Source organism: Magallana gigas, chromosome 4 (assembly GCF_963853765.1).
Source record: "Magallana gigas chromosome 4, xbMagGiga1.1, whole genome shotgun sequence".
Lineage (NCBI taxonomy): Eukaryota > Metazoa > Mollusca > Bivalvia > Ostreida > Ostreidae > Magallana > Magallana gigas.
The window spans coordinates 2891342-2903824 of record NC_088856.1 but is presented as its reverse complement, the minus strand read 5'-3'; the positions used below and the strand labels follow the sequence as shown (position 1 = coordinate 2903824).

Genomic DNA, 12483 nt, shown 5'->3' with positions numbered 1-12483 from the left:
CTAACGCAATTCTAACACTGAAAGTTTCAGCAAGGTGTGCTGTACATGTAGTGCAAGACCTGGAAACCTAATTTTTATCTGTACAGCACAATCTTTAATATTCTCTTAAACAGATATTGAATATAATGGTCCTTCTACGACCCAAGTGACTTTAATAAAAAGAAACCTTGCAAGTCTTGATTTAACTTCATGAATATCTGACAAACAAAAGAAAAGTTCCCTCAAAAACTCTTTATTAGCATTATATACATTTATGACCTAGGTCGTTCTTTCTTTCCCTTGAACAGAGCGAGGAGTGATACGTTGGCCACTTTGACGATCTTGAAGCGAACACCGGGAATATCTCCGACGGCGTGACCTTTTCTACCGAATCCAGCCACCAACACCTCATCGTTTTCCTGAAACACCAATGGCATGTTTTTACTAAAAAATTGCAAAAATGATATTTTTAAAAAATTAACAAAAGAAGCACAATGTGCAACCTGAAGGTTTTTGATCGAGTCTCAGTTTCTAATCATAAAATATAACATCATTTCCTATGTAGCTTGTAACACAAGATTTGATTGGGTAATAAGATGGGTGTAAATTTCCATACACCCGACTTTAGCTGGAGGTAAGTAACGTGAAGTCACAATGCATTAAATGAGTAAATAGAATATCTTGAAAGTGTAATACATCCTTGATTGGACATGGAAATCAGATTTATTTGGTTTTTATAGGAAATAATTTTTTGTTATCCAGATCCAATCAATGGTGTACGGGAATTAACGCTGCAGATGTATTCCACCCGGTGTAAATCCCCGTACACCCTTAACTAAACCTGGATAACTAATGCATGTATTATTCTGTAATGAGCATTTGTATCATAATATATAACATTATTCGATAATGTGCATTTGAACTCCTTTCCTAAATAATCAGGAGTATAAATGTAATCGAGATTGGATGCATTAGCTCAACCACATGTACAATCTTCAATTTCCTTCAGTTATTACACAAATTCAACCAGTAGACATGTTTCCAATGAAAATGTCAGTTGTCCAGTTACAAATAAGATAATACGCTGAATTAAAATATGGTAAAAAGTCAGGCCCAGTCTATGCACTCCATTATTTTTGTTTATTGTCAATTCATCCAATAGTTGGTATATAGATGCATCATTCTCAATAGACTCACCTCTACGTAGTTCAGACAACCATCGTTAGGGACGAAGGCTGTGATCTTCTTTCCGTTCTTGATGAGCTGTACTCTGACACACTTTCTGATGGCAGAGTTTGGCTGCTTAGCCTCAACTCCACTGGAAATAAAAGAAAAATTCATATAATACTTTATCAAGTATTTGGAATGTTCTGTGGAATCAACATAACATAGCTTTAATACAGAGGTGAAAATAGTTAAATAAATTTTTCTCTGATTAACTTGCAAAATTTAGTGTATGTTGCAAATGCAAGTTTTTAACTTGCAATATGAGTCTTATACTATTTCAGCTGTATGTTGCTACAGAGAAAAATACAAAACCTTTTAAGATAATGCCATGACCAAATACACTGCTAGGTATAAAATTGTATGGATAACAAATACTTAAAGCAAGTTTTACTGTTCAAATTACTTGCAGTGCAATCTATTACACTGTTTTTTATTCCAGGTTTTACTTAGTTTTACAAGTTTTTATACACTTCTGATCAGGCCAAAAAAAAAATTATTCCTGTTTCCTGTCGCCCGACCGACCCTATCTTTTACCCTCCGACCCTAAAAGTTTTTTTGTGATCATAGTTGTGATCGGTAACTTCGCCAGAATTTCCTCAGAAAGAGAAGTGAAGATGACCAAGTCTTCCGAGTTCATAATCGTGTAAATTAACCTCACTGGCGAAAGAATGATAGAAAATTAATCTACTAACAGACATTTTTACTGCATAAATATACCTTGTGGTGAATAACTTTCGACTATCTTACCTTCAGGGGTTATAAATACGGGTGATGCAACAACATACTGTATATTGGAAATTACAAAAACAATGTTTATTACTTTAAATCCCGATATTACAGTAAGGCAATAACCTGTTATTAGTTAATAACTGCAATAGATGTTAAAATTATCATAAAACTGCTTTCTATATTATCTTGAGGATTAAACAGATCCTCTACATAACGTACGGTAGTAAGTGGGTCAAAGGGTTGGACTAATACCCCAAATACACGGAAGTACAGAGAGTGATTTAATTACAGGTAATCATTTTAATATTGACATTAAGCTAATACAATACAAAAATATTTATCAAGAAAAGGATAAATACATTCATACACGTAGATTAAATTTTGCAAATAATATTAGTTTTTATTTTTAATAAAAAAATTAATCTATTTTTTTTCTTTGCCTGTTGTTTTCTATACAGTACATGCATCAACAATACAAAGACCTTTGGACATTTTAAATCATCTATTTACATACTGAACACTGGGAATATACATCTCTCTCATTATTACACACATGCTCCAAGTTTTTAAAAATAAAATATTTTTTAAAAATAAAATTTTGTTCCTACCTACCTACCCTAATTTTTTTGGTCAAGTGACAGGAAACAGGAATATTTTTTTTTTTGGCCTCACTGCTGATCATAAAATTCAGTATCATAATACTAACACTTTTTCCAAGACGATTCCCTTGGCGTGGGAGGACCCCTGGAAGGGCTTGACCCATCTTGAGGGTAGATGGGCTTTCTTGTAGTCATTATCGTGCCATTTCTGGTCCCGTCTGTGGTTGACACACTTTCTAGCTGTCTTCAAACCCCTGGGTTTACCTGTTGTAATACAGGACAAACAGTATTAAATCAAAATAAATGTTTAGTGTGATTTTAATTCTTAAACCAATGCCTCATCTATATATATCTTTAACAGGTTCATTTGGGTAGGCTTTTTTCCTTCAAGTACAGTCAAGCTTCTCTTGAACTATATGGGACTGTTTAAAAACTTCTGAGATATCCCAGTATTCGAGATATCGAGTGTAAAATATTTAGATATTTAGTGGTTGGGGCTTCAAATGTTTTAAAAACTTTTTAATGTTTTAAAAATGTTTTAAAAAATATCCAGTTGTCACTTCTTAGAAGTTTGATACTCAGTAGCCTATTTTAAGTTCATTTTTTAGCAAATTGTAAATGAACTCTGTTGAATCGCCCCCAGGTAAAACTAAAATAAAGATGTTCATTACTGGAAAGCACTTTGCCTTGAATTTTACTACAAAACACACCTCAGGGGTAAAGATTGTCGATGAAAAAGAAACACGTCTAAACTACAAGCCAAGTTTTCTGTCTACTAGCCAGGAGTTCGGCTGCTGCAATTTCTTTTCATGGTTGAACACAAGTGGCCCTAAGATATGTTAATGGATCTTATACAAAATATTGTAGAGGAGCAGATTTACAAGTCTAATTTGAGATGGAGGAATCTTAAGTTACAGCAAAAGGTCACTGTTAACGATTTTAATATCAGAAGAAACTTGCATCATTTTTTCCATTGCAAAATGATTTGAAATTCAGCCAGATGGTCTAAGATTGAAGCAAATAGATGAGCCTTTATTTCTGTTCGACAGACGTTAACTAATGTCTGGAATTGAAGTATTATTCGATAGAGAAGGCATACAGATGGATTTGACGTTGAAGGAAATTCAAGGAATAACGTCAAACTTATTTACTCCGTGAAGTAAGTAACAGGATTATGTCCGTAAATGTATCTAACGGTAGATGGAAATTAAGAGGCCTGTGCACAATTAAATTACATATGATATTGTAGGTGTATTAAAAATCACAATGTAATTTGTAAAGAATATTTTTTTTAACTATTTCTATTACAGGATGGCGCCAAATCAAATTATTCTGTTAGAATGGTGTATAATGTTGATTATATCAACTTGCTAACACGTAATTATTGCACACTTTTCAATACATCTTCATAAAACGAGAACCACGTGAGAAGCACAACATACCCATAATGGCGATTTGTGAAAAAGGGAGATCTCGCGATTTTTCGCGAGAACTCTGGGTTAATTTTTTTTTTTAAATAAAAATCCACAAGGGACTAAAAAGTATATATTTAGTGTAAATTTTATATATTCAATATTCAAAATAATTTTCTTTGCTTGTTTTAATGTAAGTGAAAAGGAGTCATATGATTACATTATCACGTGACTGCGGCAACATGGAGGGCGTATTGAGATGTATCGCAATTCTTTCCTGTTTCTGCCTGGCTTTATCCACTAAAGTCCCGGTTTTGTTATGGTCTTCTTCTAGGTAGTTTTTATTAAAAAATTTCAAATCTAATATTATTTTTTAAATTGTTAATCTTATTTTATACCGTACTCATGGTACTCGGAGTCCAGTCAGTTTGTGTTGGCCCGCCTAGAAACGCAAAAATTTACTGCATTCTCTTAAAATTTACACGTTTTAGTTTATATCCCGATCTGTTTAAGCTGAACAACGTATGTGTTTTTATATGCACATTTAATAAAAAAAGAAAAAGTCCGATTAATTGTATTGATTTTGTCAATGATAATATAATAAGGTTTGTCACCGAGCTAACTCTTCAGCTCTTGGTGGTTTGATCCGCATTTGGAGGTGGAATTAAATATTGTAGCCCACCCCCATTTTAATAATCGAACGAAAGTTCATTTCTGAAGAAAATTGCATCACATGTTAAGTCACTGGGGCAAGTACAGTTCTCTTCACAAATAAACAATTTTCTTCGCAAAGTTTTTCCGTTCCATATTTTAAAAAAGGTTAAAATCAAGATTGTTGCAAATCATCCATAGGTTTCTGTCTACCAAAAGTTAAAACAGATATTTTTATTTTAAATATGGTTTGGCCGCATTCCTCAGACTGTTTACTTTTGAGTCATATCTAGATTTGTTAATTTGATATGACATTTCTTTAATCAATCATCTACAGATCCTTTGCCGACCTTCCCCAAAGCAATGGTGGTCAAACAGTGGTCTCCTCGGACTTCAGTAACCAGTACCTGAAACCGCTAACTACAGGAAACAATGGGAACCTTGTTGTCTTTGTACAGGATAAGGTAGGAGTTTCAAACAACTTTTGTATTATAACTGTTTAGCTCAAATTGTTCAGTGATGAAATAGTTATTTTATTTGTTTAATATAATTGTCTTTATTGACTACTGATAAAGAAAGTATTTATTTATATTTATATGAAATAAAATATTGTATTTTTAATTTTGTTTGACAGCTAAGTCTGCAGGATTTTACCCAGCATGCGGATGTTTATAACCCAGAAAGTAATGGAGGAGTTTTCAAGAATGTAAAGGTATGATGAATCCAAACTTACAATTGAAACTCAGAACACTAACATCTTCAACAGTTTTGGTGTGTCCTTGTTTGAGATGATCCTAATGATAGCAGATATTTTATATATGATCAACTAACTGGCATCCAAGAGAGACATGGCTTTCTTTGAATATTGTTAAAGTATCATAATTTATACACATGAATGGAATCTGCAGCTTTTTTTGCTATGCCAATTTATTTTGCATAATTTTAGGATATGCTAACATAATGGAAATATTGACCTTTAGCTGACCTCAAAATGTTCACTCTGTCAATGTGCTTTTCCTCAGTCTCACATGTTAACCTCATAAAGAGGCTGTAGTTGTATTTAATGTTTTTATATGAATTTTCCAATCGCAGGGTTTCATGGATGAGCTCTCTTCACTGAGTCTTCCATCGGTTCACCTCCCAGGCCTGGCCATTGATGATATCATCAAAACCTTTGAGGGCAAAGTTCACCACGTCAAAGATCAAGATGCTAGCAAAATTGACTTTGACTCCAAATTGCCCAATCTTGTTATTGTGAAATTGACATCAATATCGGACAGTCCTAATGAAGAGGAAGGATTCAGAAAGAATGGTAATAACTCAAGAAGATCTTCAGTATCTGGTTTATGTTCATTGATATGCTAAATGATATCATAGTATATGTGCTTGCTAATAACATATCATTAGATAAACATTATGAAGTCTCCATAAGGCCTTGCTGTAATGTCAGAATTTTTGTTTTTATGTTTCCCTTCTGTTTAGCAGATTGCACTCTGATGCATGATGTATATATCTGACATGTTTCTGTATTGTCTATAATTTAGTGTAGAATATTCAGTATTTTAAGTGATGGATATTTGTTGAAAATTTGTTGAGAATTATTGCTCATTAATTTTTCATACAACTGTGTACCTTTCTCATATGATAGTAGCTGTATGAAATATGTCTGGAATTTTATAGATGAGACGATCGGTCGAGTGGTGAAACAGCTCGCTAAGCGGGGAGTCAAATATAGTGCTCTCTACACGGCCACGAGTTCCAAAGCAGTAAGTGTTCACCATGCTATATCAGACATTGCAAAGAAGGGACAGCACTATGTATGTACATATGAGACTTTTAAATACTGTAGGGACTATTTCATTTAGGTTTGACTATTATGAACAAGGAAGACTTTTATGTACTGTCATATATGTTATGTACATAGTCTTATGATTGAAGTTGAAAATATTGAATAAGGTTGCTTGCTGGCGTTGAAATTAAAGTCTTAGGAAACATTATTTTGGTAAGTTCTTGAATAGAAACGCAGCCAAAACATTTTTTTTCTTTAAGTCGACAATTCAAATTAACCCCTTGATAACCAACATGATTTACAGTTTTATTCTTTACACATTTATGTGTTTTATACCTTCATATTTATGATGTAAATCTTCGACAAAGCCCATTTTTAATCAATTTTTGGTAGTAGAAAAAATGATGTGGAATATATACAGGAAATCTTTAAAAATAGGTCACTGAAGCGTTGAAGTGGGGGGCTGTGTCAAAAATAGTTTGGACCAGAAGTATTTGATAAAGCATCACCAGTTTGATCAAACAAAGATAACTTTATGTGTAGGTGGTGTGAGTTTAACATGAATCTGTCAGATTTACTAGAGTGATGAATTCATTCTTGTCGGACTGTCAATTGTCGGAATCAATTGAACGATCACAGTAGGTATAGCTTAGGAGAATGTTGATGTTCTCATTGCGGACGATGTATGATTGTTTTTTATTTATTTTACAGGCAGAGAGTAACAAAGTCCGAACTAGGAGAGGTCTACTCAGTGTTGGGGCAGATAATAGTGGTACATTTATAGAGTATGCTAATGGCACTTTGTACAACTCCTCCTGCATCCTCTTGTATGTGAGATCAATCAACATAGGGAACTCAACTCAACTAAATGACCCTAAAAGTTTCACAATGACAAATCACTCCTGTGTTGACAATATAACTGCAAGGTAAGATTTGATCCTACATTGACCATCACACGTAAAATTAAAAATTGGTAAAATTCATCCAACATTTGATAATGAAAAACTAAGTAGAAATTATTTCTAACTTTGACAATTTATCAGTTTGATATTCATTTTACCTGTAACAAAGACACAGGTAGGTAAAAGTGCAATTAGTAGGTAAGAATTCATTCTACCTGTGACATTATTAGCTTTCGTACTACAACAATAGCAATAGTAAGAATTCTTAATACCTGTTATTATCACAGGTGCTTGAGGACAGGATCGACCCCCCCCCCCCCTCCCGGGGGTCTATAATCTTGTAGGGGGGGGGGGGGGTCGATCCTGTCCTCAAGCACCTGTGGTTATTATGACACAATTAGGTAACAATTTCGTTTTACATGTGACAAGGAACATAGTTAGGTATGAAATTTTTTTATATGTGACAATGACATAGTTAGGTATGAATTCATTTTTACGTGTGACAATGGCATGGTTAGGTATGAATTCATTATACCCCCACAAACAAAGTTTAGGGGGGTATATTGGTTTCACCCTGTCTGTCTGTCTGTTGGTCAGTCTGTAGACGCGACATTGTACCCCCTATATAATTTTTTACTACTGCATGGAACAATATGAAAATTTGTACATATGTTGATCACCATCTGAAGATGCGCACCTGCAATTTTTTTTAAGATCAGACAAGATTTTATGATTTTATAACAGTTTTCATTTTCCTTATTCTATATATTGTACACTGATGTTGAAAAGTAAGGGAGGTAATCCTTACAGATTTGATTTATTAATTAATAGTATTTAATATTAAAAACACTCTAAAATATATTTACGGTATATAAATACATCCATATGGAGGTTTTTTGTCTTTATGTCATAACTAAATTTATTTTTCATAATATTCTATCAACTGAAAATGCCAAAAAAAAAATTGTCAATGATGAATTCTTAGGAGCTAATAAGAACATCAAAGACAAGTTTGGCTGAATTCATTTGTCCCAAGGGGGGCCATTATCAGAGCCATGGTTTAGATGGAGCATGTGTTTAACTTTAGGGAAAATTGATAATCTGTAAAATGGGCAGTGGTTTTGGGGCTATTTTAAAACTGTTTTATGTTAACCAAAAGTTTCTATCATTATAAGAAAAATAAATAATATCATTATTAATAAAGAAGTTAACTATTTTTAGAAGTTGTTTAAATTTATTAGTCAAGTAAATTGATGAGGTGACCCTATAGGGCATTAATCTAAATGAAATTCAAAATTACTAATATGGTTGTAGTAATTTGACAATTTTAAAAATTTTCGTAATATTAAATTTTCTTTTTTTACATATGTTTACATAGTATGGCAATTATGGTAATGTTTTGGGAGTTTATTAAATTTAACAAGGTCATCAAAGAAAATCATAGTCCCATGGGATCAATTTTCTGATATGGAGTTCCATTGTACAATAGGAGAAAGTGAGGAAAATTTGAAACAACTAATTGCATCTGTCAAGACTCTTATTAGAAAGATATTCAAAGTTTTATCAACAGAAGAGCATTGCTTGGCTACTGGTATTTCCATTTACTGCAAAGGGAGGGGTTATTGTCATTTTGTTGGTTTTTCTTTAAAACAAATAAAAAAAATTATCATCAGATACATAAATTTGTAAATGAATAACTGTTATACATATTGTATTTACAGTGAAATTCCGACAATTTTGATTTTAATTTTTCTATGTTAACTAATTTTTTTTTTATTACATTTCTAGAATTTTTTTTATTTGTATGTGTTCCAAACCTTTATTATTCAATTCAATTATTTGTCCCATTTGAAATTAGCTTTGCGGGGGTATTAGTCCCATTAGGACAGTTCTAGTTTAACATGTGACCATGACATAGTTAGGTATGAATTCATTTTTCATGTGACAATGACATAGTATGGTATGAATTTATTTTACATGCAACCATGACATAGGTATGAATTCATTTTTCATATGACAATGAAACAATTAGGAAAATTTCATTTTACCTGTGACTTTAAACATTCATGAAACTGAGGAAAATTGATGGGTTGGCACACTGTTCTTTAAAATATGACATTAATTTTTTTTTCTACAAGTTTTTTTATTTTTTCATTATAAACTTTTAAACCTCTTTCTTAGACTCGTACTACAATATTGGCATAGTATTATATCAAGAATTAATCATTGCAGTAGATGACAATTTTGTTTTATAGCCTGGCTTTTACATACACAAACAATTCGAAGATTATTATGACAATGAGGTAAGTATCTGCCTTGATTCAATGAATCTTAATTATAATGCCCGTGTTTAGATATTTTTGAATTTAATTACAGCAAAAGATAAAAACGTGTTAAAGTAGGACGCGGTTAGTTTATATTTTATCCCATGAGAATTGGAAAAAAAAAACAGCTTAAAAATGATTGAAGTAATGAACATATTACAGATTTATTGTTACACATTTTTTGTGATGACATGAAATGTACATGTGATATCTTTCTCAGTCTGATCATGACCGTGAGTAACGTGTCTGGATACTGGAGCATCAATAACACCAAGGTGACTTGGAATGGGGGAAACCACCCGATGAAGTTGAAAAAAGTATCAGCGCCGTGGGGATTCTCCTACCACTGCTCCTCCCTAGAAAAACTGGTCGCTATCAATAGTACCGATAACTTCACTATGTCCCTCGAAGGATTTCAGGTTAGCTCAGATCCCAACATTAGAACTTAGAGAAACCCCATACGTCCAGCTATTTATTGCGTATAATGCTTTTGTAGGAAATGTGTACATCCTTTTGTGGACAATTTATTTTCCTGTCAATGTCTACTAGTGACTGCTACTCATGTTATCAGAAATAACGCATTTATTGTTTTGATATGAACTTACTGGGATAGAATTCTTCAGTTTCAATTGTTATAAGCTGTACAGCATTCACAATCATCAACTGTTAACTTGTCAATAAGAGTAAATCAACAGTAACCTTTTCCAATAATCATTTTGACTTAATATACAGTGTAGGGTAATTTATTTTTGGGAGTTGATTTTAATCAACTCTCCTATGCAGTTACTCAGACAAACCGAAAGTGAAACAGTGTTTGGACCTCAGCACAAATCATTGCTGCTGACAAGACTTAGTTCTTGAAAATAATTGATAAATTCGATGTAATGTATGCTAAAGCATTGTTTTTCAAGGAAACTTATTTATAAATACCTTGAAAATAGTCAGATTTTAAATGGTACAAACAATTTAAATATTTTTTGCAGTCGTATGTATTCCTACGCCAGAGTTCAATATAGTCTCGTTCAACTCAACGCTCGGCTGTCACCGTAAATCCTTGTCAGAGATTTACGGTGTCAGCCGAGCGTTTGGTTGAAGGAGACTAGAGTTCAATATTGCTTGGATCCATGCAATTTTCGAGAAATATTTCTGTTTCTGATACATAGTTTGATTGAATTAATTTTATATTTAAATATTATTTTACATGATTCATATGGGGGTTTCTCGACATTCTTGTCGAAAAAGTGCAAAAATTCATTTATAAAAAATGTGCATAATTCAAATCAAATTAGAAACTACATGTACTTGTCATGCAAAATAACATATCATTGATTTTAAAATAAATGAACATCGACAAAATCAACTCCCATCAGTTCTTCAGTACCCTGATTAATTGAGTGACCTCAGACAGGAATGCGTTCACTTTAATAGCATTGAAAGTTTTTTATGGATGAATCATTCATTCTTTTGGCTCAATAAATGATGGCTGAATAAGTCTCAGGAACAAGTCAGTAGCCGTAATTTACTTGTATATTTACTGAAACAGGTGAGCTTATTCTTTTTTCATGTCTTGATATTAAATTTATTAGAGATCATTTCCCCTTGCAGCTGCAGCCGTTTGATGTGATGGACTACAAGTTCTCGGACGGCTGGGACTGCGTCCCTTTCTTTTCGGAGGTGATCTGGATGGGGCTGATTGCTACCCTGGCCTTCGTCCTCATCCTATTGTTTGGATTCTCCATGCTCGCCTCCGTCACCACCCAGGACAGATTTGACGATCCCAAGGGAAAAACCATTACCGTCAATGTTAATGAATAGCTGTGAATGCTGAGCAAAATTCAGTAGTACAATCAGCACATAGTCTTGACTTGTTTTACACCCCAAAAAAATTTGTTTTGATCTAGCACTTACATTTAGTATTTCATAGATATATAAATTTTATATTTTTAATTAGATTCTCTTTAAGGTACCTCACTACACCTACGCTTAAATACTTTTTAAGACACTACATCACAAGATGGTGATTTAAATGTTTTGTTAAACTGTTTTTATCATTCAATTGGGTTGTATATCATCGTAGCTCAGTGGTTTAAGTATTGGGCTTCTAAACCGCAGATCATTAGTTCGAATCCACTTGGAGCTTTTGTTCATGTTAACAGAGTTAAAAAAAATTTCAAAATGTAATTTTTCATCCAAAATTGCACAATTGTTTGCTTATTAGTGTTATATACTTCTTATCCATTATAATGATATCTATCACAATCAAGTAATTTTCTGCTGATTTGAGAAAATATTTCATGGTGTAGTGAGCCACCTTAAAATGTTGATTTCTTTCTTGAATAAAGTGCTTTTCCTAGAAGTGTTTTTTTATTTCTCAGAGGTAATAGTCTAACATTGAGATTTCTCTAAAAAGTAATAGGCTGTCATTGAGATTTCTCTCAGAGGTAATAGGCTGTCATTGAGATTTAACTCAGAGGTAATAGTCTAACATTGAGATTTCTCTAAAAAGTAATAGGCTGTCATTGAGATTTCTCTCAGAGGTAATAGGCTATCATTGAGATTTCTCTCAGAGGTATTAGGCTATCATTGAGATTTCTCTCATAGGTTATCATTGAGGTTTCTCTCAGAGGTATTAGTCTGCAATGTATCATTGAGATTTCTCTCCGAGGTATTAGGCTATCATTGAGATTTCTCTCTGAGGTAATAGTCTATCATTGAGATTTCTCTCAGAAGTAATAGGCTATCATTGTGATTTATCTCGGAGGTAATAGTCTGCATTGTATCATTGTGATTTATCTCAGAGGAAATAGGATATCATTGAGATCGATTGGATTTGTCTGGCCCAGAAAATTACACAAAAACTGGGAAACTAAC

General features: G+C 33.0%; 2 protein-coding genes across 2 annotated transcripts; one reads left to right on the top strand and one right to left on the bottom strand.

Moving 5' to 3' along the window:
- Positions 1-210: 210 nt before the first annotated feature.
- On the bottom strand, positions 211-3999 carry LOC105348430 (40S ribosomal protein S23; the record flags this gene model as incomplete). The annotated part of the gene is given in 4 exon segments (NM_001305314.1): positions 211-398; positions 1177-1297; positions 2642-2798; positions 3977-3999. Coding segments are annotated over 4 exon segments (429 nt in total). The 3' UTR covers positions 211-251.
- A 126-nt stretch (positions 4000-4125) lies between these two features.
- LOC105348429 (V-type proton ATPase subunit S1) lies at positions 4126-11968 on the top strand. The gene is made up of 9 exons (XM_011457828.4): positions 4126-4280; positions 4935-5061; positions 5232-5309; positions 5690-5909; positions 6278-6363; positions 7098-7312; positions 9544-9591; positions 9833-10031; positions 11218-11968. Exons 1-9 carry the CDS (start codon positions 4159-4161, stop codon positions 11425-11427), a joined length of 1305 nt encoding a protein of 434 aa, XP_011456130.4. The 5' UTR covers positions 4126-4158; the 3' UTR covers positions 11428-11968.
- Positions 11969-12483: the final 515 nt, after the last annotated feature.

Bases quoted from the DNA above. Each gene is read 5' to 3' on its own strand.
- LOC105348429 (XM_011457828.4), top strand. From the start codon at position 4,159: ATGATTACATTATCACGTGACTGCGGCAACATGGAGGGCGTATTGAGA. The intron at 4,281-4,934 runs GTAGTTTTTATT...AATCATCTACAG, and splicing joins TTGTTATGGTCTTCTTCTAG to ATCCTTTGCCGACCTTCCCC. The intron at 5,310-5,689 runs GTATGATGAATC...TTCCAATCGCAG, and splicing joins GAGTTTTCAAGAATGTAAAG to GGTTTCATGGATGAGCTCTC.